The sequence below is a fragment of the Anguilla rostrata genome, chromosome 7 (assembly GCF_018555375.3).
Source record: "Anguilla rostrata isolate EN2019 chromosome 7, ASM1855537v3, whole genome shotgun sequence".
NCBI lineage: Eukaryota > Metazoa > Chordata > Actinopteri > Anguilliformes > Anguillidae > Anguilla > Anguilla rostrata.
This window is the reverse complement of record NC_057939.1, coordinates 54,824,156-54,848,953: the sequence shown is the minus strand read 5'-3', so window position 1 is coordinate 54,848,953 and position 24,798 is coordinate 54,824,156. Positions and strand designations below refer to the sequence as shown.

Here is a 24,798-nt window from a genome sequence, read left to right as displayed (position 1 = left end):
TGATTTTGGAACTTATGAGAAAAAAATGCTTATTTTATTCTTAGTCTCAATTATTACATACATAAATATGCAGAATGTCTCATCCTCAAATGCTTGAGCACTCAATATTTTTTCATTCATCAGAAGTCAGTGTATAAAAAGCTGCAGAAAATGGTATTACCCATCCCTGAGCTAACATCACATCAACATTCCCCTTTCTAGTGCAGAAAAGCATACATTTTATAACATTCATTTCATCCCTATTTTGGCACACCTGACTACTAATTAGCAGCTCAACAAGATCTCTAGCTGTTGAATGATGTGCTTTTTTGGGTTAGAGAGAAAACCTAAAGGTGGTTGATCTCCAGGATCAGAGTTGGTTACCACTGTCCTACAGGGAATGGAAAAACATTTGAACTTGAAATGGATTGAACCTTCTTACTTATTAGTTCTTAGCCTGTGACTCAGTTGCTCAGAAGTGCTCAACATTTTCAAAGAGAGGTTATATCCTTTCATACTGAAAAGCTGGATACAATATGCAGAACAGAAAAACTGTGTTTAAATTTCTTCAGGTGCGATTGGTCTTTTAATGTCCAAGCCAATATTACACCATTACTACCACAATGTATCAAAAAACAAAACAAATACATACAGAGAAACATACAGCTTTGCATAATTTAACAAGTCAAAAAGGTTCCAATGCCATTTAAAACATGAAATACGCACAAAATCAGATGACGTTCATCACTACACGTTAAAAAGGAATCACGGTTTTTTAATTATATGACGAAGTGAAAGGTCAATGGCACTGCTTCAAAGTAGTGCACAATAACAAAATGGGTGGAATAAACATGAATAGCCAAAACTTCATATCAACATGCAAACGCCCAAGATGTAGACTATGGAAGCACATTTTCCACGGAATTACAAACTGAAAATATAAATCTGAACTTGTGTGCTTTAGCTGAATAGTTCAAGATTGCCGTTGTTGACCACATATGGAAATTAATTCTGCCATCTTTTGTTCAACAATGGCTAGAAATTGGCCTTCAAGTAAACAAGATACATTGGTAAATGCTCAAAGATTTGACTTAGCAAGGCAAACCGAGCCATATCTGGTCAACATCAGCATAAATATGTATCTTCCAGTCAACATTTATAGCAATACCTTTTCTTGAGCGGAAAACTTCATTCCTTCAAAACAGAAAACACTGAAAGCAGCTGGTTTTCAGGGACAGAAACAAGACTCACAAGAGATTCACTGTGCTGTACTCAAAGCGAGCAGTTAGCACGCGTGAGGATTTGGCACACATGAAGAACTGGCACACGCACAAGAGCGGGACACTCAACTTCAGTCACAGCACAGACGCTTCAGATCCGTCGTGAACCACAGTGACCTTTTTTTATCAGAGAGGACAAGCTTGCAAAACACCACAACACGTTGACATCAGTGTTATTTAATCATTATCAGAAATCCACCAAATAAACTCCCAAATTCATTTGTTGGTGCACCTTTGCCCTCATTCTGCACAAAAAACAGAACGTATAAACACAAACATGAATTAGTGTCTTTTTTTTTTGGTTTGCTTGTTGTTTTGTCATTTAAAAGTGAATTTGGTTGTCTGACACGTACTTTTGTTGCATACCTTGGAAGCGCTTTCCGGAGTCTTCAGCAAAGGTTCAACAAAGTCCTGGTTTTTAAAGTCCAGACCCATATCACCCAACTGTGTATGAATACAGACTGTGGAGTTGTGCTGGATCACCAGTGGCAGTGAATGTCTGAGCTTGGCCGGTCTGAGCCGGTTCTGTCCGGTCTGGTCCGGTTCTTCACTCCTCCCGGGTGCTCTGTACTGCAGTGTACGTCTGGCAGGAGTTCTTGAAGCAGGAGGGGGGCCAGGCAATCGGCCAGCAGAAGATGCAGGGCACCGGCGCCTGCACATTTCTCTCAAAGAAGTTAAAGATGGGGCTCCACCAGGTGTTCTTCAGGTAGTTGTGCTTCGAGGTTCTCAGCTCCTGTTGATGTGGGGGAAAAAAAAAAAAAAAAAAAAAATCATGCCTCCACCCCTCACAAATATATTCTGACAACATAGCCTTGAAGAGTATGAGATTACGCCCCCTATGGGGAGGGTCAGTAAGGGGGGGGAGAGAGTATTTCGATGAGTAATTTCATTTCACCACATGGCGGTTAAGGCTTTGGCCTGTTGGCCTACCTCACCTGCACGTTGGCCATGGTGTGGTACCAGTAGAAGAGGCGGGACGTGATGAAGTAGGCCACCACCACGTCCACGCTGTAGTGATCGTGGGCTACCAGGATGCACACCACTCCCACAATGCTCAGCAGCCAGCACACCAGGTGGTACCACCAGTAGGAGCGTGGCGAATCTGACAGTTATAAATTACAAATAAAATACAATAAGTCTCCATTTTAATTGTTTCTCACTGTATGATACAATATAATATTTAAAAACACAGCAAATTCCAATAATTATTTTACTCATTACCTTACTTTTAGGAGTCATCCAAGGCGCTCATTAATGACCATCAACATTCTATAAAAATGTAATAATTTTTTTCAACAGGTACAGCAGCATGTACGAAATGAAAGAATCGAAACCAATCGGACTCCGGCCCGGAGACCGACGTCCCGACATCGCACCGCCCTCTCCACTGGGAGAAGGGAACGAACGGCAGTTGGTTTCCGTAGCGACCGCGCGACTACGCAGCGCAGCGCAGCGGGCGGCGTTCCTGAGGGACGTACACTCCTTGATGAACAGGTAGGTGAGCGTCAGCATCAGCGTGTGTCCGCTGTACAGGAAGTCCCCGCACATGAGGTCCGAGCTGGCCATGGACAGGCCGCCTCCAGAGATCAGCTGCAGGATGCGGTGCACTTTGGCCTGGGAGTCTCCGTACAGCTGAGGGACGACAAAAAAAAAAAAAACACTGATCAAAACACTGATCCAGGTTCAGTTAGCTTTACATGCACTTACAGTGGTGGCGAGTTTGGGCTAAAACAAAGACTAATTTAAACGTATATTACTCATAACTATATGAATATCCATGCTTTCCATTTCTGTAGGTATTCAAAGCGCTAGGTACAACCTATTCAGGAAAATGGAGAGCATTGTTGGGCTGAATGGCCTGTTCTCGTCTATCATGTCATGTTGTTTTCCTTTACAACAGGGCTTCTGAAACCTGGTCTTGGGGGGCCGCATAGTCTGCTGGTTTGCTGTTGTTACTTGGCCATTAATTGATCGACAGAAGTGGCTGACTACACTGTCACACTCAACTCAACTGGTTTCCTGGGGTGGGGGGCGAATTTATCTGTTTGCTGAATTTAAAAGGGGAAAACAAAGAGCAGCAGACCCTGTGGCTCTCAAAAAAAAAAAAAAAAAAAAAACCCCCTCTCTGCTTCACAAAGCTAAAGATGGTTTACTCAGCCAGGTGAGTGTTCAGGGAGGGCTACCTGGCCCGTCCAGACCCTGTTTTCCCCACAGCGGGAGACGGGGCGCCCCGGGGCGGAGCTCACCTTCGGGGCGCAGGTCATGTGCTTGCCCGGGACGGGCAGGGTGGTTATGTACATGGTGATGCAGCGGTACAGGTACAGCGTCCCCATCAGGAAGAAGAACCTCCTGCCTGCGATCGCCCTGGAAACGCCAAACAAGAGGCAGGCAAATCAGTATCAGCTGGCCTTGGGCACCTGAGTAATGGGGATTCAAAGGCACCATGCAAATAAATCTGCCGGGAACAGCAAAACGGCTAAGGTATGGAACTCTTCCAAAAGCATGGTGCAACAGTGAGACCGTGCTTTGGGACTAAGAGATCGCCCTAAAGGACCAATGGTGATTTGGCAGCGCAATTTTCATTTAAGAGGTGGAGCAATAAGTAATGACTAATAAGCACTACATTTCCTGAGTTTTGAAACGGAAACAGACTGTAGTACAGAAGCCAATAACAGGTCTGATATTTTGAACATACCGTACAGCAGAATGTGGACAAATCCAGACAGACCCGTTACTGGTCAAATTAACATTCCACCACAACACAATGGAAACACCCAGAATTTCTCAACATTTACTGTGTACTGGTGGCCTTCTGCATCAAAACGAAACCAGAGAGAACAATGTACATGTCTGACCACATTTTCATACTCAGGAAATGTTTCTGTTAAACACCTGGAGTTCAATGTGATGCATCCCCATAAACGTGCAGTAGCCACGACATTGCATAAGCTGCAATTAAATCACGATCATCTCCAGTCTGATTCTATCTGCCGTTTAATAAACTGGAGTCTAAAGGAAATGGTGGCATCAGCAAGTTTGATGGGGAATGTATTCAAAGGTAACATAACACACTTGGTTTAGTTTTAAAACAAAAATAAAACTCATTACACAGCAAACAAAGCTTTTAGTTTGGATTTTATCTAAGTTTATATCATGCTTTCCAACTTCATACATTTGATGCATTCCTCTCTCTAAACAGTGGATAAACTGCATTAAAAAAACAACTTTTTTCCAAAATGGAACTCTCAAACATCTCGCCAAAAAAGCACTGCTTTTGAAGGAAAGGGAACCGGAGGATTATCCCCCCTCGACTCGACCCCCCCCCCCGCTTACCTGTACTTAAGGAACAGCCACTGCACGAGCCACAGCCCCACCAGGACCATGCCGTTGACCTCTGTCACCGTGAAAGCCCACGACACGCGGTCCACGTAGTCGAAGAACTTGTCGGGCAGCGGCGGGCTGGTCTCCTTGTCGGGCACCCTCTCGTGCACCACCGTGATCACCACCGTGGTGAGCACCAGGGTGAAGGAGGCGTAGACGAAGGCCACGCCGGTCTTCCACCACTCCAGCGGCAGCCGGTCGGTCTTGGGGTCGGGGATCCGGACGTAGTCCCGGTGCTTCTGCGCACTCTTCCGCAGGCCCCGGAGGAGGCCGCCGCCGCCGCCACCGCCACCTCCGCCCCCCCCCTGCTTGGCGCGGTTGGCGTCGCCGTCCTCGTCCGCCAGGGCACCGTGCGCCAGGCCGTTGGCCAGCTCGCCGTCGTCCACCGCCACGCACACGTCCAGGGCGTCGCTGGTGTCCGCTTTGCTGCCGCCGCTGCCGCCGCCGCCGCGCGGACGAGACGTCGTCATGGCGGCGTTCGCGGGGTGACGAATTGAACTTCTACACACCTGAGCAATTACACAACAGCAGCACCATTTTTACTGTCACACAGTGCTATACTCTTTCAAAATTGTTCCACAGGTTTGCTCTCAACAATTGGCCAACAATCTACTTACAGGAATTGACCAGTAATAATAATAATGTTCCCTTACCCATCACAACTGCTTTTTGACTTGTGGAAATTTCTTTTCCACCCACTGTTAGGATCAGACTGTAAACAGGAGGCGTGTTGGTATGAAGCACCCAGAAGCTACGCACTGCCCCAGTGAGACAGCTGGGCTCGCTCAGGAAGGCGAGTCGCTGCATACGTGGAAGACACCGCGTGACGGAGCCAGCGCACCTGACTGCGTCACAGGTGTGAAACTCGAGAGGACAGCAAACTGAAACCTGCTGACACACCCACAGCCTCACATTCTTTCCCACAGTCACACACACACACTTTCTCCCAGCAATCCTGGAGTTAAATACAATCTCTCTCTCTCCCCGTCTCTCTCTCTCACACACACACACTTTCTCCCAGCAATCCTGGAGTTAAATACAATCTCTCTCTCTCTCTTACAAACACACACACACACTCCCAGCAGTCCTGGAGTTAAATACCATTACACACACTCATTGTCTGAATTTAGAAAAAACGCAATCCATGAAGAAAAAGTATATCAATATAATTTTTCTTCATGGATTACATTATCTGCACCTACATAGTGAATCTTCAGAAGACAGCCAACTGAAGTATGTTCTCTCCTTAATGTCAGAAAATTCCCACGTCTACTTAAGTTGGCCAGTGTTACCAGTAACGTACAAGGTATTTGAATAACAAAGCACTTTAACACAACTCACCATGCCATACAGGTTTATCTGGCTGTCACCGGCTGGACTTACTCCAGTGCAATGGAAGCATTTATGAAACATCCTTTCCACTGTCACCATGAAACGTATTCAGTTTAATTAAATAGCTCGTCCGCCATTTAAATTAATTTATAAGATACATAAAAATGAGAGCATATAAAGCTGGTTTATGAATGTATTCATTTCCTCTGAAACTATTTTAACAGACAACAGCCTGGCTTCATTCAACGATTGTCATTAATTTTGACACAATGAAATGCAGGTTTTATTTTTACTAGTAATCTACCAGAGCATACATCCTCTCCCACAACTTCAACTGCATTGTTACATACATCAAAAAGGCCCGGCTGTCCAGTTGCTTAATATGAATAATTTAATTTAAATGTTGGACACTGCATGTATCCACAAAAACACATAGATATTCCTTTCAACAGAGGGTCTCTTCACCAAAATCAATTGTTCCAACTACCTGGCCTCATTTCCTTTTAAGGGTCCAGCCTCACCCCTCAGGTAGAACATGCACCTTGTTACTTCCAGACAGAAATCTTTTCCCAGTGCTTTACCAGGCCATCACACTTCACCAGGGGTAGCCTTATGGTGATGGTGGAGGTCAACGAAGTCCCACAGTGATACAAATCAGAACCACTAACGCAGATCATATCACGTATCAAACCATACAGTAGGCCTACTAGCGACCGATTAATTGAGTAATTATCCAATTATTTCCCGGGTTTAGTAAATACGTTTTGCATGACCATTCGCTTGGTGACAATTAGAAACGGACACTCAGACATCGTAGCAGGTGATGAGAGACTATTGCATAGATGAATTAGACATGGGATAAAATAATAAGTGAGGAAATATGAAACTCGTTTTCCATATATCGTCTGCCACAGAAACATGTTCAAATGTGACTGAAGATGTCACACTGCTCACTATGGCGAATGATACAGTTTTAAACTTTATTTAGGAAAGTCCTACTACAAGCAAGCTAATGTGAAGTTTCACAGGTCAGATTGTGTTATGGGCATCTAAACAGTATAATCAAAATTCACTCCCTTTTTAACAAAATGCACATTTGTGCCGCCACGTTTATATTACAAAGATAAGAGAAAATATATAACGTTAAGGTTAAAACTCATCGCCTACAGGTGACTAAGTAGGCAATCAATACCACGTTTTCAGTCCTGAAAACTGAAAAGGACGTAGACTACATTTAAAAATAAAGTACACGCGAAACGGTGGAGTAGATCATCTGTAAACCTCAACCACCGAAAAGAAACTTAAATAGGTTACAAAAATAAAATGCATTTAAAATAGTTTTAGAGCAAATTATTTACCAAATTACTCAATTACGAAAATGTGGGGGAAATGTTTTACGTACCTTCACCTCCAGCGAATATAAATAAAAAAATTATGCTCCTCTTGGTTCTTTCCGCGTTCAGTCAAACTCCGGCTGTATGTGCGTTAAAACAAGCGGGCAATTATTTGTATCTGAGCTCCTCCCCGTCGATCACCATTGAACACTGATTAAATCCCAGCAGATTACAAAGACTGCAAAGTAACTTGAAGTGCGTAGGCTATCCTTCTCGTTCGCGTGGGAAGTTCATCGTAAGTTATATACATTTTATTTATTTATTTATTTGTGTAAAATTTGCTGTTGGGAAATTCTGTTGAACAACTGGTATTTAGGATTGGACAGAGAGAGATAGAGAGAAGTGGCGTGAAATAATGAATTTTGGACAGAAAACATCAGAAACCCTGGAACTTGGCCTCTAAATGTATGAATAATTGACAGACAAATAGACCGACCCCGCATTTCCGCCGCACTTGACACGGCCGCGTGAGAATGACGAACTGCTTGCACACTGCACAGGTGTTCGAAATAAACAATTGACAGACCACTTCAGGAAGAGCTGGTTATAGTGTGGTTTTTCAGGTTTTCAGCAGCGAGAACTAGTGCCCTGAATTTTCTTTCTTTCTTTCTTACTGACTTGGAGAAAATGTCCATATTTTTTGTTTTGCTTAGCTGGGGTTTACAAGCATTTTAATCTCAAAAAGGCTTGGTTTTAATTTTTAAAGACTGATTGCGCCACTTTGACTTTGCATTTTCAAAAACAAGCCTGGTAACACAGATTAGTAAATTGAGTACAGAATGTTCGAATCATTTCCGTAAAGCATGCATGTTTAAGAGAAGGTAGTGCTTTACCATAACTGTTTGGCACTAATGGATATAAACAATGTCTACTGTAACACTGAATGCCCTTCAGGCACTTGACCGAATGCCTTACGCATTCACTCCTTTTGTGTCTGGTCTGTGGTTAGTTAACCCTTGTTCTGCACCACCCGTGACGGTGGAATAAACTGATCAGTTTGTCTATTTGAATTATTGATTAGGTCGGGAAAGAAAACGACGCTCTAAACTAGAGGAATCCGTAGTGAAACGGTCTTTTCAATCAGTGGTTACCACCGTGAGTGTGGAGTTGTGAGGCGCGAATTAGCATATGAATGTCCACTACAGAATGCTCTTCCAGCCCCGGAGAAAGCATGGAGCAGGATCTCTTGTTTAGAGATTAGCCATTACATGAAAGACAAAATTCAAGCATTTAAATGATTTATTGCCGCAATCCTTGCCTATGACTGCTTATATATTCATGCGACAGCATATATGTGCAGTTGTTTATGCTGCCCCAGTCCGCTGGGCCCCGTTTCACGAAGCAGGATTACGGAGTTAGCTGGATAACTGCAATGAGTAAAACCCGTAACTCTCCCAAATCTGGAACATGGTATTGAGGTAAAAAGAGCTGCTCTGGATTTTACTTAGTGCAGTTCTCCAGCTAACTCCATTATCCTGCTTCGTGGTCAAGAATAATCCATCAGTGGTGATAAATCCATACAGAATATCCGTGTATTTCACCCAAATATATTTGACACTAGATGGCACTCTGAACTAATAAACGGCCAGGTTTTGTAAAACCTATTCCGACGAAAACATGCATGATGTGATATAGAGATAAGAAACAATCTGCGGAGGCAATGCTGATAATATTATTTGGAATGTAGATATAATTTGGCATGAGACTAAGCAGGTTTATAAATGTGATATTATCAGAAAACGTAAGACCATTGTGGAAAAGCAAGCACAAATCAATTTCATTGATCCTTCTTTTCAGATTGATAGGGCTATGTACTACTGGCAACAATTTCTAAAAGCTTAAGTGTGCAAAATTATTCATTTTTAAATTTTCTAAAGTATCCTACCTCTTTCTGGTATATCATATAGCTATAATGCAACAGTTGGACATGTTCTTACACACAGTTTATGATCAAATGTGATCATATGCATGTTTCTTGAATGAGGCCCATTGACTGTATTTGGAATTACTTCTGAAATGCTATCAACACATTATTGTCCAGCACATATGTTATACAAATGTATAACATCTATTAAAATCTATCGGCCACTATATAAATACTGACCAATAAGTTTGCCTTTCAAATGCCCATAAGTTTGGTTTGACTGGTAAACTGGGCTTCCACCAAGCTTTGCTCAAGGTTTATATCCAATGAAAGTCATGTGTCTATGTAATTTTCTGACAGGATGGAGAGTCCACGCTTTCTCTGAGAGGAAATGTTCAGCCCTAGCTGTAATTCCGGCACGTTTGAGTACTGAAAGGCAGCACTGTGCTGTGTATCCGATGTTTACTGTAACCTGAAAATGAGCTGTTCTGTGTCATCACAGAAGGGGGATCCCCAGGTGTTTCTGAAAACACCTGGGGATCCAGTGTGTGATGTGCACGATGGTCTGACTGCGAACCCTGACGCTGACTGTGCCAGTGTCGGCTGTAGCTGGCCGAACAGCCTTCTGGGAAGGAGACAGCGAAGGTGTGACCTCATCAGACCACACCTTTTCCTCAGATCTTATCATTTAAAATGACTTCAGTACAGCTGGTATATTTATTTATTGTAAGATGGGCCAAGCTTCAAGGGTCATACCCTTTTGGTTTAAAGCGTTTTGTGTTTTTCTTTTTTTTTAATGAGAAGCCTATTTAAATGGGGCAAAATATTTGGTCCTCAAGTGGGTTTGGCTGTTACTGATGATGGATTAAGGACAGTGGTTTTGGGCAGCGATTGGGTCGGCACGCTGCCAGTACACTAGCAAGTGGGAAGTAAACATTCCACTTCCTGGTGCCTGTTTCACACAGAGACCACAAGGAGGAGCTATACATTCAGTGAGCACTGCTACGTCAACGATAGTGCCGTACTCACACCAGTCCCTCATAGATGCGAAAGAGAGTCTAACGTAGATTATAGACACCAGAGGGGAAGTCCCATTGCTGTCTCAGACCGTGTACTCTCTGAATCCCTAATTATCTTCTTTTTTTTCAGATGATTTTCCTCAACACCCCACAGCTTAGCTTATTTACAATACTTTTAGTTTATCCCTTTGCTTTCGACCTCGATATTTCGACAGATCCAAACACCGTCTTCCTCCAAAAGAAAACTTGAAGCAAATACTGTACATCGGTTTCCAGATGCAAGAGTGTCCTCTCAGTTTAGGCTGTTTTCAGGGTTATTAAAAATCCCGAAGGGTTCTATTTTTCCAAATGGTTCCAACGGAGAACCCTGCCAAGATGTGAAATGCCCTATCATTCCAGTCTCAACAAAAGCTTGATATTAGTATTTATCATATCATTGATAATTAGTTTTAGATAGTTTAATATTAGTATTTATCGTAATCATTTATCATGCTTTCAGAACTCCTTTTTGAAACTGACCTCTTCACCTTTTTTATGTTTGAAATATTTATCAAGAAATAGTTTGCATTGCAGATGGACCTCGGCAGTGCACAAATTCCTGGCCACAACTGAACACACACGGCACTGTGCGTGCAATAATGAGTTATCTTTTCCATTGTGGTGGAATAAAATGTGAATTCCCACACACCGTAATCTGAGACCGAAGCAGTGGTATTTCCCTGGCAAACTGTTGAACGTATGAACATGTTTAAACGGTTCGTTGAAGACCCATTAAGATTTTGAACCTGGTGTTTAAAGACTAACGAGAATCATAATGTGAAACGGCAACCTGCACTTTCTGGATTACGAGCGCTGTTTGGAAACTGAACCTGTTTTGTGTGTTGAGAAATCTCACGTCCCATGTGGTTATGATGTTATGATTTTGTGATTATGTGGAATTATGCGTTATCATTTTGGGCCTTCTTTTTTTCTAAGACTGAGGCACAGTCATGATAAAGTTTCTGCCATCCCATTCATGCAGTAGAGCATGTCCCATTTTCCTTTGAAGGTGAACATGATCACAATGACAATGACTTCTCATTAAATGAAAATATCGATGAAAATACGCGTCCTTTGAGATCACTTGTGACTCAGATCAACGCATTGCCTTGCAGCCGGGGTCTCAAGCCCAACCCCAAGGGGGCTGCAAGGGGCTGCAGGTTTTTGTGGTTTCCTTTCAATCAGCTGCCGATTAAGGTCTTGAGAACAAGGTGTGTGTGTGGATTCCTCAGCCAATCGAATGACTTAAATGAAACGCCTGTGTGGAGAACACCCCCAAAAAGCCAGCAGACACTGCGGCCCTCCAGGACTGGAGTTTGACACAGTGTGGCCTTGTGGGATAAATTACCCAGCAGCCTCTCTTCGTTTTTCAGCCAGCAGGACGTACACTCTCTAGTTCTGGTGCAGTTCGGGCCCGAGCTTTTGAGGGGGCCCAACCCAACGTGATTTGGGGGCCCCCCACCGGCTGTCGTGGGACCCTAAGCAGCTGTTTATGTTGTGTATTTGTGTGGAGCTGCTGCTGTTCTGGCCCATTTCATCAGCAGGTTTCAGATCATTAGAGAGCGCACACTCCGGGGGGGGAAGCAGGGTTACTGAGTTAGCTGGGTAAAGGCACCGCAGCTTTCCCATTGGAACGAATGCATTTTCTGTGTGGGCGCGATCTGTTCATCTTTAAAAAATGAGATCCCTTAAACAAAACCAGCCTGTGCGGCCGATTCTCATCATGTGCCCGAAGATAACATTTTAAAGATTTTTAAAAAAGGAGTTAAGCACTGATTGATCGAGCTCTTTGATTCTCTCTGCTCGAACATTTCCACCGACGCAGGGCTCTGGATCCGTTTTTGAAGTCCTGTTGTCCTTTAATCATTTGCTAGGGGTCATTTGGAAATCATTGGGACCAGATTTGTTTCTGTTGGACAAATGCTCAAATGCAAAAAACACGCTATTAGCCCGTGTGATTATGGGCAGGAAGACCTGACAGGCTGCACATCCCAGGATTTAATGCACATATGGGCAGGGGCAGCTGACGCTGTGGGTCGGGCCGTACCTCTCTCTCTGTCTCTGTCTCTCTCGCTGTCTTTCTGTGTGTGTGTGTGTGTGTGTGTGTGTGTGTCTCTCTCTGTCTCTCTCTCTCTCTCTCTGTCTCTCTCGCTCTCTCTCGCGTACATACACCCACCCACACACACACACACACACACACATAACCTGGTCGCTAATGTCTTACCACTTCCTTATCAACTGCATCTTATTCCCCAGAGTAGCTTTCATAAGACTGAGCTGCTCAACATCGTTCTGTGACCACAGTGTAGCTAAGATGCCCATGTCAACTGACTCCAGTATCACCATTAGTAAACGACTCTGGAGCAGGCTTCGTGCCCAGCTATGAAAAGATTTAGTTGAACGATGCAGGTAGCCTTGATGACCCTGTTGGGGCTTCTGTTCTTATATAAAGTCTTTATCTGGTTAATTCAGAAAAGGAGTGATACACCATGATAAGAATGTGTGAATATGGAAATTAGAGCTTGTCTTAAATAGCTTTAATCACAGGTTGGAAATGGGCCCTTGCATTGCTTGTAGTGATGCTGTCCCCTCCTGATACTGAAAACTTTATTAAATAAATGACACACCTCCCTGTGGTTTTCTAAAGTGTGCAGTAATGTGTGCGCAATGCAACATTTTCTTTTTTAAAAATATGACCAAAGTTTGACATAAAAACGTTTAGTGTGTAGCTGAACAGCACATAGTTTTATGTGTTCATCTGGCCGTAAAAATGCGACCATCTTTCCAGACATCACAGAGACAGAACGGCGATCACGCCGCGATCCTCCAACGCCGCAGGGATGGAGGGGAAATGAATTCTTGATAGCATAATTAAATCCATCATCATTCGGAATTTCATAACAAACGCTTTATTTTTCTGTCCGTTCCGTTCCGTTCTATCAACATACGGTGCAAAAATATTCACAGGGCACAGAAACGTCTGAGATTTCAGCATAATTATGCAGAAAAAAAACTCTACTAACCTGTGCAACTAACCCGTGAATCTTGATACATAGTCTGCGAACCACTGTCTTATAATAGTTGACCACATACTACCATTGTTCTTGTGTCTCTGCGCTTTATATGACACGTAGTGTAGATTATACCAGACAATAGAAATACAGGATTTTGTGGAGTCAGGCTAAGGCACGTTATGCTAACTGTATGCCCTGCTTCTGTATGTATTAACTGGCTAAAAAAATGTTCTCCCTCCAGTGGAGCTGCTCAGTGGCTAACAACAGAGGATTGTGGTTGTACTGGGCAGCTCCCAGGTGTGAATGTGTATGAGTGTGAAGCAGGGCGTTGCTGCAAAAGAGCATCCGTGCTCAGTGAACCTACCCTGGGTAAATAAAGGTTAAATAAAACTGTAATTCTGTATGTATTAACTGTATGCCCTGCTTCTGTATGTATTAACTGTATGCCCTGCTTCTGTATGCCTTAACTGTATGCCCTGCTTCTGCACAGGAGAGGCTGCCCGCTGTCTGTTAAAGATCTGGTGGACGAAGCAGTTCGGTGGCAGGTCTGTAAATCACACAGAGATCCGCACCATCTGCCCCGTGACTGTACGGCTTCAGGGCTCAGAGGAAGGCCGCGTGGACAGAGGGAAACATCTTTGTGGCAACAGGAAATTAAATTCGAACTGGCAGGAAGTTGTATCGTTGGACAAGCTGCTCTGGAAGAAGGTAGGTCGATCATACTTGAGTCTATTTTGAGAATATTTGAGTTTTGAGATGTGATTTCAGAGAGGGATTCTGAAAATTGTTTTAGCAATGAAAAAGCAGTATGTTTTCCCCCCTTTATATAAGCTTTTGGTTTGGAATTGATCATTTAAAGGCTTCTTCATCTAATTCAGTGGTTCTGGGATTGGGGGGGGGGTATGGTGGAGTGTAAGGGGGTGGGGGTTGAAGGAAAAAGGCACAGCGCGGTATGTGTGTGTGTGTGTGGGAGGGGGGGTATGGTGAGCTAACTGTGTAGTCAGCTGCTTGAATTGATCTATGAAGTGCAAGAACAATAATGAAGATCAGTACACTTTGTTGTGCTCGAGGACCAGAGTGCAGGACAGCCGATGCACCCAAACACATCCCCAGAGTTCAATTTGTCACTGGAGCCATTTTTAGCACTTTCTCACTTAGTCCCCTTTGTTCTCAGAAGGGATTTTTTTTCTCCTTTGCAAAAACTTGGTTACTCAGTTTTTCTTGGAAACTGAATACTGAAGCCACCCATGGCCAGCTGCAAGGAACATGCTTCACGAGAGAACCCCCATTTTGTCTTGCTCTCCAGCCTTTCGAGAATTTGGCTTCTCCTGAACACCCTGCATGTGTGAGGGAACTCTGGGAAACCCAGGTCCTCCAGACCTATCGGCATAGAGCCCAGAGACCAGGATGAACTGGGCAGAGTAGGCTGCTGCAAGACCCTCAGGAAGCCTCATGGTTGATTGGGTGCAGAGCAGCTTTTAATATTGTGTGAATTAAAATGGGTGCCACGCAGTCACACTGAACACAGTTCTGTTGTGCTCCAGGACTGGAGTTTGACGCCTCAGCTCTATACCTTTGGCCCGTTTCATTCCACGCATATTTTCCATGCTGATGTCACTGAATGCTGGGCCCCGTCTCAGTCTCCTGAAGGCTCAGATACAGTGTTGGGCTTCTGTAAACCCCCCAACTGTAACACCAATGCCATCTCACAGGCCAGACCGTTCAGATGAGGGGTGGGGGGGCTGGATGGGGGAGGGGGGGGGCTAAACACTTCCAACTGGCTCTCAGAAAGGCAACAGCTGAGTTAAAAGTGGCAAAGAAAGGGTTAATCTCGCACGCACGCGGCAGGTCGCCCTTTGAGGCGTGTCACGGATACGGCCTTCTGGCTCTCCGCCCTTTTTAGATCTTCCTCCGTGATGTAATGTAGAAGCACGCCAGCAGCACCGGGCGCTGGTGCCAGATCTTGTTGAGTATCAAACCATAATCAAGCAAGCGATGCACCTGGATACCACTTCAAAGGGAATGCTCTGTGTACCGAACCGAGGAGGGGGAGAGGGGGGAGCGCGTTTGCTACCTTTTCACTGTCCTTTTTTGATTGCGCTGTAATAGGAGGCATATTCCTTCCTTTGACTCTTGGATTAGCCTTGTCACACGAGTCTCTTTGCTATGTTAATGGTGATGTGCATAGACTGAGAATGGATGGCTTCTTCAAAAGTTTGGGTATGTCATTAAGTCATATGCTATTTTGCATTGCTATTTCAAATGTATAAAACACACGTGTGTCCAATTCATATGTATAAAGTTGTGCTGAAGTCTAATGCAGTAATAAAACAAAAAGAATTGTGTAATAACACATGTAATAAGATTCCCGTATATGTGGTGGCTTACTTAACGCAACTTATGACCCCAATGATATGAGTTTCTATAGGCTGAGGTCTACTGAGACATATTTAGGTAATGGGTATGGTATCCAGATATGCCTACCAGGGCAAAATTAGATTAGCCTAAGCTAATAACAACATATAAATCTTAGTACTATTATTCTTATCTTCAAAGGGCTTATATTAAAATAAACCTGTAGAACACCGAAAAAATAAATCAAACATAAATGACCATACTGAGGTCTATCAATTACTCATGTATGTAGTGGAAAACATTTAGATATATTTTACAATCACAAGTAATAAATATATATATTGTATATGTTATTATATTTAACATATATTACTGAGATGTTTGAAAGCTGCAATTGATCTTTGTTTCATCTTGAAGAATCTGTGCATCATTAGTTGCATCCAAGACCTAGTCAATGGAGAAAGACCATTCCTTCCACAAACTACAAAGTCAAATGCGATCCATTACATACCTGTCTGTTATATGGAATATCCCTGGATTTATGCTAGCGCAGCTCGTTTAGAGATGTGTATTTCTTCTGTAATATTCATAAGACATGAATGCCGTAAAGTAAATCAGCTCTTAAAGATGCATACGGTTCCCATTGGACTCATACGTACTCTGTTAGAGTTAAATAAACACTGGACATTTGACTGTGCAAAACTAAGGCAGAAGCTGGAAAATCGGGTGTGGTGTTATGGAGAGGCAAAAAACTCTTCCACTTGTTCGGCATCAAAGCGTTGTCTCATAGCAACCTGTCCGGTCCTCCAATAAGCCATGCTCACGATTGGAGGGGACCCTTCGTGCACTTGCTATGTCACACACACGATGACATCATCCCTCCCACTTATGGGCTCGGTGCTTACATGGAATCCAGCTGCATTTATCTCCAATTCACATCCATCTGTTTTGAATTGTATTCAAAGCGAATCTCGATAAAGAAGAGACTTCTTGGGCAGAATGCAATGCATTGGTACGTACCAGGATGTCTGAATACAAATTTTTTTTTAAAAAAAGAAGAAAATCAAAGGAAAAAAAATGAGGCCTTAAGATAAAATGACTGAATGATCATCCTGTCCTTTCGTGATTTAAATTAAGTCCATACCATCCAGGGCTCTGATTCTGGCTCAGACCTGTGATGTCTGTAATCAGACGTTTAATGGAAATGAAAGGTATGTTGAAACAGTATTTCGATTGAAAGGTCAGCCTCACCTAAAACAAACATTCATACTGAGTGCAGCAATGAACTTTACAGGCAATGAGAGACATTAATGTCTCGTACTCATTCTACATAGCCATCCATTACCAATACTGTGCAATGCAGTTCATTTTCTTGAGACAAACAGCAGGAAGTATATGAAATTTATGACTATGACCTTCTGGGTACTTTTCATTTTGTGGTATAGGTCTGATTGCAGCCTGTAGTAGATACAGCAGGAGAGAACCACAATGAGAAATGTGATAACAAGGTCACTTATTGCAATTAGGCACCCAGTTCTTCGACAAAGAAAAGGATGGCTGTGTGAGTTGAGAATATGATACCAGGGCACCTAGAAATGATGACCGCAGTCTTTGCTGTCTGGTTTTCTGTATAGAAAGCTTTACTGGAAAGAACCAATTGTAAATAATGATGTAACCTGTAAATGGGACATTAACAGCTAGCCTGTGTAAACTATTATGGGCTGTGAAACAACCAGCAATTCACAAAATTACTGCACTGCAATTACACTTAATAATAACGAGTAGCAAACAATGGACAGCACAGTGTGTGCCTAAAATATCTGTAGGCCCCAGTCCACTTTTACACTTTGAAATGTATCATGTAATTTATTTTATTTGTGGTCGGCTTGTATGTGGCACAGTGCACTTTTCTTCACACATTAACCGCTGAAGGAAAACAATAAGTAGGTCTGTGCGGTTCTCCAGCTCTCAAAGGTACGCAGTGGATCTGCCACCCAAGTCATTTCTCTTTTGATCTCGAACCCATACTCCAGTGTGGTTTTCAGAGGATATTCAATAACGCAATTAAGAGAGGGCAGAGCCGCTTGCTGATGCTAGCGTTTCTCCCGTGTAAAGATACTTTAATAGTCTTATTTTCATTTGGCGGCATGATTGTAATTATCAAACCTTCATGGAAAAAATCGGGCGGGGTGTTATTTTGTTTCAGTGGAGACTGATGGTGAGTGTGTGTGTGAAGGACAATACAGCGTAGAACTTATTAAATTTTCTGAAGTGATGATAATGATCCACCATCTCACAATGCTCTGAGCTGGTCTCTTCCTTTCGCTAATGCTGTCTATTCTCATGTTTCACGATACGCCCTTCTGTATCCGACAGACTACATCATGTCGGATATAAACTAAGAAACTAGTTTGAAGTTTCACCCTTCCTGCCTCTCGCCCAGTGCATGCTGGGATAGGCTCTAGCACCCCCCCGCATCCCTGCCCAGGATAAGCGGCTATAGATAATGGATGGGTGGATGGAAATTTCACCCCCAAAACCTGATCTTTGCACAGTGGCAACCATGCACTAATACAGAATTAATTCATATGGGTGATTATGAAATAAAGAAAGACTTATTGATTATGTTGTGGGGACATGCACATACTCAGGCTCCTTTAGTAATAATGTCATATCTAATATAATCACAGAATATGTATATTGAATAAATATAAAATTTTCAGCCGTTAGGATTCTGATCCATTCAAAGCATGGTCCTTTGTAGCGCACACCTGGCACACCCTGGCACAGCTTGAAAACAACTTCAGGACTTTAAATCGGGTGTTCTCAAACTTTGTCCTGAGGCCCCCAGCTGTCAGAGGGGGCTCCAAAACCGAATTTGAGAACCTCAAATCTTTCTGCCTCAAATCTCTGGCCGTCCGTGGCACGCTATTTTATTTGAAAGAGTGCTGAAAATTCTCAGCGCACCTATCAGGTGTCTGGGCAGTTTGGGTGGTATATTAAGTGAAGCTCTGACGAATGTACCTGCGTGTGCCTATGCTGACAGGAAATACAAGATCATGACAGGAAGTGCATTTTCAGGACTTTTGAATATACAAGAGTGTACCATTTACATAGTGGTCGCAGAAAGGAACAAACAAACCCAAAAACTGATCTGATGGTATATTACAGACCACCCTGAGGGGAATTCACTACGGTACAATTTGAAAGCATCCTTTTCTGAGCACAATGAGTTGTGGGCCCCTTTTCACAGTTCAATCGTTTTTCTTCTTCTGATTCACCACTGACTCAGAAATCCCTAGAAACAAGGAAATGCAGTCTGCCAGCTACTTCAAAGGAGAAGTGAGTGATTTTGATGTTCGATATCATGTGTACTGTATGTGCAGTGGAAATTGGATTAGGCCAGACTCCACTAACCACCCCCCCACAACCCCCAAGCCCAGACAGGCAGGGACACTTTGTGCTGCCCCACTCTGCGTGTCACCCAGTGATGGCTTTCTGATTGCACAACACGACCCCCCCAGGGTGTTCGTTACAGGCGCCCGGGTTTTTTTTGCTGGAGAGGTGCGACTCGGTCGCCGCGGCGACAGTGGGGCAGCTCTCCTGGTTTCGTGCCTCTCCAGGGCCAATCAGGCGCTGATTCAGCCAGGCTACGGCCGCAGGGCACGGGTGAGATAATGTTCCCTCCCCAGTTCACCTGCCTGTCATTCGAAAGGGGGGGGAGGGGGAGAGGAGGAGAGAGGAGAGGAAGGAGAAGAGCACCGTTCTCAAATGTCTTTGGAAATTTCCCAGACGGGCGCTAACTATGTATTTGTGCGTTCCACGTTCGATGGTAGCACTGTTTGGTGTTCACCTCACAGGGAAAACTGATACATAATTCATATACTAAATTGACACAATTCAATACAATTAATTTATAACCTGAGATAGTAAGCGGTACTTTATGTGTAATTGCACACAGTAATATCTCAGCACGTGAGGGTCTGCTGTGTTAAACATTTGTAGTTAAAGTGCAAAACTAGAAACTGCATTGCTGCAGTCCATGCCTTCGTCCATGCAGCCCTATCATCAGACAGTGTATTCCGTCACACACAATCATTTAAAGACAATCGTCATATCAACTCGTTTCTTACATATTGTTTGTATTTTCCACAGACGGTTCTCTGACAGGTCGTGTTCCCATTAGGGCTTTCAGGATGAGCATTTTATTTGCGCAGCTGAAAGGAAGGTTTGAGCTCATTTGTGGAAGGCACTGAAACGAGCGCACGCTTAATGAACTGAGACCTCCTGAAGGGGTTTGTTTAGGCTCATTTCTCAGAAGAGCTCGGCGCAGATTGTTCGGGAAACGTTCAGTGTGAACAGGAGAAGGCATTGCTTCCTTTCCAGCCCTGAAACAAACCGCGCTGTGTGCACCTTTATAGGGCTCTTTTATAATTCACACACAACACTGAAGACTGTAATAGGGTTGGCTATTTAGCTAATTGCAGTAATATCAGGCCTGTGTCGGGGTTGTCCAGCAGAGAAAATGCAAAAGGGTGGTTGTAGAGCAAACATGTTGTGCCAAGATTCTAAAAGTAGAATCTTAAAGATTTTTTGGTAGTCATTCAGACAATCAGAAATGCTAAGTTTATCAAGGATATCAATGATGTTTACCTTTGGGGTGAGAGCGACTATTCAAACTTCTGTTTAGGAAAGTCAATAGTAGCAGAACGCACAATTTTCTCAGATTTCAACACAGAGTAAAGTTCTATACTAATAAGATAATAATTGATTTCAATTTCATATTGGAAATCTTGATGAAAAAACAATCTGAACCAGTAGCTGACAAACTGTGGTGTGTACATATCGTAATACAGCTTAGCCCTTTGACAGACCAGTGTTGGAAATGTATTCTCTTACATTATCAGATACACCGTTATTTGATATTTCGGTATATGTGTCTTGTGCATTGCACTTGCTTTGATTGGAAATTGCAGCAATTATTCCAGCTGTACTTTCTTCTGCGTACAGTCTATGGAACACTAGAAGCCAGAGCTTACACAAGTTCAAACATAATATGTATGAGGTAAAGGGCAAGGAGATCAACAGCCCAATTAAACTTGTCCTTTTTGTTTTCCCTCAACTGCACAGCTTGCAATCCTGCACCTTGTATTGTACCACGTCTTTCAAATTAGCAGGAAGTCCGGATGTGTAAACGAAATGGGTGAAATTGAGCCAGGTATCCCCCCCCTCCCCATCCCTCTCCCCCTCCCCCTGCCTCTCCCCCTTCTACTTTCATCCCAACATCTCCAAACAAAAAGAAAAAAAAACAAAACAGAATAAAACCCGAGATATGAATGGAGAGGATTGTTCATTTATAGATTCTGGAACGCCAGTGCAATCGTACCATGTCACTCAGGCATGTGACTCAGGCGACTTCTGGTCACAATCTGAGGGCAAACGGGCTGGGAAGTTCAGACACTCTCATTTCCTGCTGATGACATCATGCTCTGGCCCTGAGGCTCAGGTACCAGGCCTCAAGGGGCACAGATGTCCTGGGGCAGATGACAAAATAATCTTTACTTTGAACTGATTTACTGTGTAATACCTGCATTTATGGCATCATGCAATATGGAATACCGTTAGCTGCAGGTTCAGTGCTCAAAGGTTTCTTCCAAAGTAACTCCAGCCAAGCCTGTGGTTACTGATCATAGGTAATGTTGAAATAAGTGCAGTCAGCATGTGGCTGTTGTCTTATGGAAATGCAATCATTGCATCCAATGAGCATGCAATAAATTGTTGGTACTAGGTAGAAAGATTTCAAATGGTGTTTCTATCTATATGCAAATCTAACTCTGACTGACCACATATTTTATTTGAAATCTACGTGTCCCATGCACGTATTTGTTGAATTCTGTGTTCATGCTAGCAGTGCTTTCTTGTTACTTATGTATATGGTCTCTGTGCATGTGCTTTACGTGTCTTAGATCTCAGGCCCCACGTAGACCAGAGACTGATTGAAAACACATGTCACTTGAGTTCACACAATATAGGACAAGGTTTCTCCCTATAACCACCCGGAATGAGTGCATAAAGATGGGGAAATCAGCATTTAAAACAATAAATCAGATACGTTCAACCAACAGACCCACATTTATTTAATGTAATGGACAAAATATAAAATATTTAGCATTTTAATGCATTAAAACATAAATCATTGCACAGAACAGACACCACTGTATGGAGAAAATCATAAAAACAACATCGTGAAAGTGCTTTAAAACTCCCGCTGTCAAATCCAAAAGGAAACTGAGATTAGTTACAGGGAGTCAAAATCTCACCTCAGTTATAAATCAAACCAGCTGGGTCCTTCATAAAAAGGCATTTGTTTCCAATAAATATAACATGGAGGCCAACTGAATCGCAGAAACTTTATGCGTGGACCCGATTGCAGATTAGAGAGGTTAATGAGGTCAATGATGTAGGTTTTTCTCTCTAACAGAACATGAATCTAGATTTCTAGATTTATGATTCTGTGGCAAAGAGATCAAGGTGTGCCCTGTCACATTTTATTTTGTATGATGTGACCTCTGATCATGCAAGAATGTTCTCTGGGGTGAACTGTGAACACTAACATGGGATGCTTATGTGCAGTTATAAATAAATAAGTGAATAAATAAATGATCATAACTAACATTACTTATTTGCAATATAAACTTTTACATTCATAGTTTTGATTTTACCTAAACGCCTATCCATGTCTGTCTCTCTGTTTGGGTAACTCATCAGTCCTACATTTTCTTTTTAGGAAAATACTGCAACGAAATGAGACCGATGACAAGACTTGTAGTAAATGCAGTTCTGCAAGTCATTCGAAATAAGAGGTTCTCTATTTATTACCTGGACTAATAACAGCTTCTACTCCAAACAAATCCCCCAACACCATTTACCATATGAGTGGCAAGTTCACTTTGAAAAACTGCTAGATTTGATATTAGACCACTCTGATACTCTGTATGCAAAAGTGCAATCAGTGAGTTGGCCACAGTGTGTGGATGTGCAAACTACTCCTTTGCAGTAAATGCCCTCAGTAATCTACTTCTGTTGAATATTTGGTTGAAAAGCTGGCCAGGTGGAATTTATTACAACAGATGCATTCTCCGTGTGAATAAATACCCTGTCAGTGTCACAGCAGGCGATTTCTCACCAGATGGATTTTATTTGTGAAGCCCTGCCTCCCATTAGGCCGTTTGATAACCAGTGGTTGCATCTGAGGTGTGAAAAGCTCGGTCTTATTATCTGAACAAACAAAAAACGTTTCTCCACCCTGTTCCCTCCGCAGTGCGCACACTATGTAGCCTGTACCCAAAACCGTGTAAACCACAGGGTTCAATTGACCCATCAAAATGGTGCAGCTCTCTAATGCTAAAACCACTGCAGATGTTCACACCTGCGTACGTCATCACCGGCATGTGGTATGTGTGATGTGCACCATTTTACCAGGCCATAAATCGTCGCTTAAAAATGCTTTTTAAAAAATGTTCCAGGTAAATGAAACCAGTGAAAGACTCATTCAAAATCTGGCACTTTAATGGTGAGAGAGAGCAATTGTGTGAAGTTGTGCATCAAAATGTTATGCAATGACCTGCTAATTGCAGACGTTCCACATTGTGTTTAGACTTACTCAGAATGCTTTTGACTGGACGTCACAAATAAGTACCAATAGTACCAATATTAGTATTGTTATGGAACAGTATCAGTGAAATACTCATTGAGATGGGGATTTTTATTCAGGCGTTTTCACAAGGAGGCTGTATCGGCATCTTACGACCGGAGAACTGAGGTGTTTTGTTTAGGGACTCAATATCTGGTGTAGCCCAAATGCAATTAGGGCTTGTTCTGGTTGACATTACACGGAATGACCCCCCAAAAATGCACATCAAGAACAGCAGTCACAAGGAATGATCTCATTGCCAAATGAAAGGAAAATTCAAGGTTACAGTCTTCAGAAAAACCTGCAAAAACCTGCCATGGAGCCATCTCAATTAATAACATTAAAGTCACTCACAGTGTTTTTTGATTGTTATCAGAACAACTTGGAGAACTTGGTCATTTATCATATTCCCCCCAAACCTATAATTATAACAGCAAGAATGTGAAAACTTATGAGTTTTCTTTTTTAAAATCTTTTTAAATTAGAAACAGCTTTGGATGTGACCCATGATCTTTTCAAGTGCTTTTGAGTGGAGAATACCAAACAGACTTCCCAGATCCAACTTAACACCTGAAACCATTCTATGCTCTTGCTTCTAACTAACAACACATCAAGTCATTCATCAAAAATGCTATATCCAAACTTCCTTCTCAGCTTGGATTTTACATGTCACTGACCCAACAGGGCTAAATTCTGTTTCTGTTTTCAGGGCTATCAATATGTGTCCTGAATGACTTTCCAATAAACATACTCTGGGATTGTTTATTTCAGTATACAGCTTGTTCACTGTAAGTTTAGAAAAATAGAAATCTGGAAGAAAGATGGGGCAATCAGGTGTTTGAGACATCAGCTTCAAACATTTCCCCATAATTTGTTTAGATACACTTATCTCGCACACTAAAGTCTAAACTAAACTTGAAGTCCATAGATAATTCCGCCAAAAACTTTATTAAAAGCATTTCTCATCATAACATTGTTCATTCATGAAATATATAAACAATTCTTAATTTTGATTTTTGAAATACAGAAGTGTGGAACCTCAGAGGAATGACTAGAATTTAAATTGAACACATTTGATATGAATTTATTAGGCAATAAAGTTACCCCTTTGTTTAGGTGTGATGGCACTTTGAGTTTCAGTAGAAAGTGTGACTCATTTCCACGTTGTTCTCATTCTCATTTTTTTTGCATCGGTCATAATAAGGAGGGTCTGTATCGCACAGTTCCTCTGGTTTCATGCTTTTTTGGCCGACTGGTCAGACTGAGGCTATATCTCTGTAGTTTTGTAGAGAGTTAGTGCATTTTATTGAAAGATTGTTGGGAAACAATACTGGATTGTCTTCTTAGAAGTGAAAGTATGCAACAAATGGGACATTCTTTTTGGGTTGATCTTCTTTAAGAAGCACTTACGGTAAAATACCTGACTTTTAAAATTCAAGCAATAAAGA

At 42.5% G+C, this 24,798-nt stretch overlaps 2 protein-coding genes across 2 annotated transcripts in view; one reads left to right on the top strand and one right to left on the bottom strand.

The window, feature by feature from the left end:
* Nucleotides 1-536: 536 nt before the first annotated feature.
* Nucleotides 537-7,512, bottom strand: LOC135260091 (phosphatidylcholine:ceramide cholinephosphotransferase 2-like). The gene is made up of 6 exons (XM_064345262.1): nucleotides 7,375-7,512; nucleotides 4,593-5,149; nucleotides 3,506-3,623; nucleotides 2,738-2,891; nucleotides 2,195-2,361; nucleotides 537-1,992 (listed from the first exon to the last, which is right to left on the bottom strand). The coding sequence occupies exons 2-6, from the start codon at nucleotides 5,108-5,110 to the stop codon at nucleotides 1,807-1,809; spliced, it is 1,143 nt and encodes a 380-aa protein (XP_064201332.1). The 5' UTR covers nucleotides 5,111-5,149; nucleotides 7,375-7,512; the 3' UTR covers nucleotides 537-1,806.
* LOC135260092 (dickkopf-related protein 2-like) overlaps nucleotides 7,467-24,798 on the top strand; it is a 34,504-nt gene continuing 17,172 nt past the window's right edge. Inside the window, exons 1-2 of the mRNA XM_064345265.1 lie at nucleotides 7,467-7,601; nucleotides 13,793-14,010. The gene's annotated coding sequence lies outside the window, so the exon portion shown is untranslated. The remainder of the gene's footprint in view (nucleotides 7,602-13,792; nucleotides 14,011-24,798) is intronic.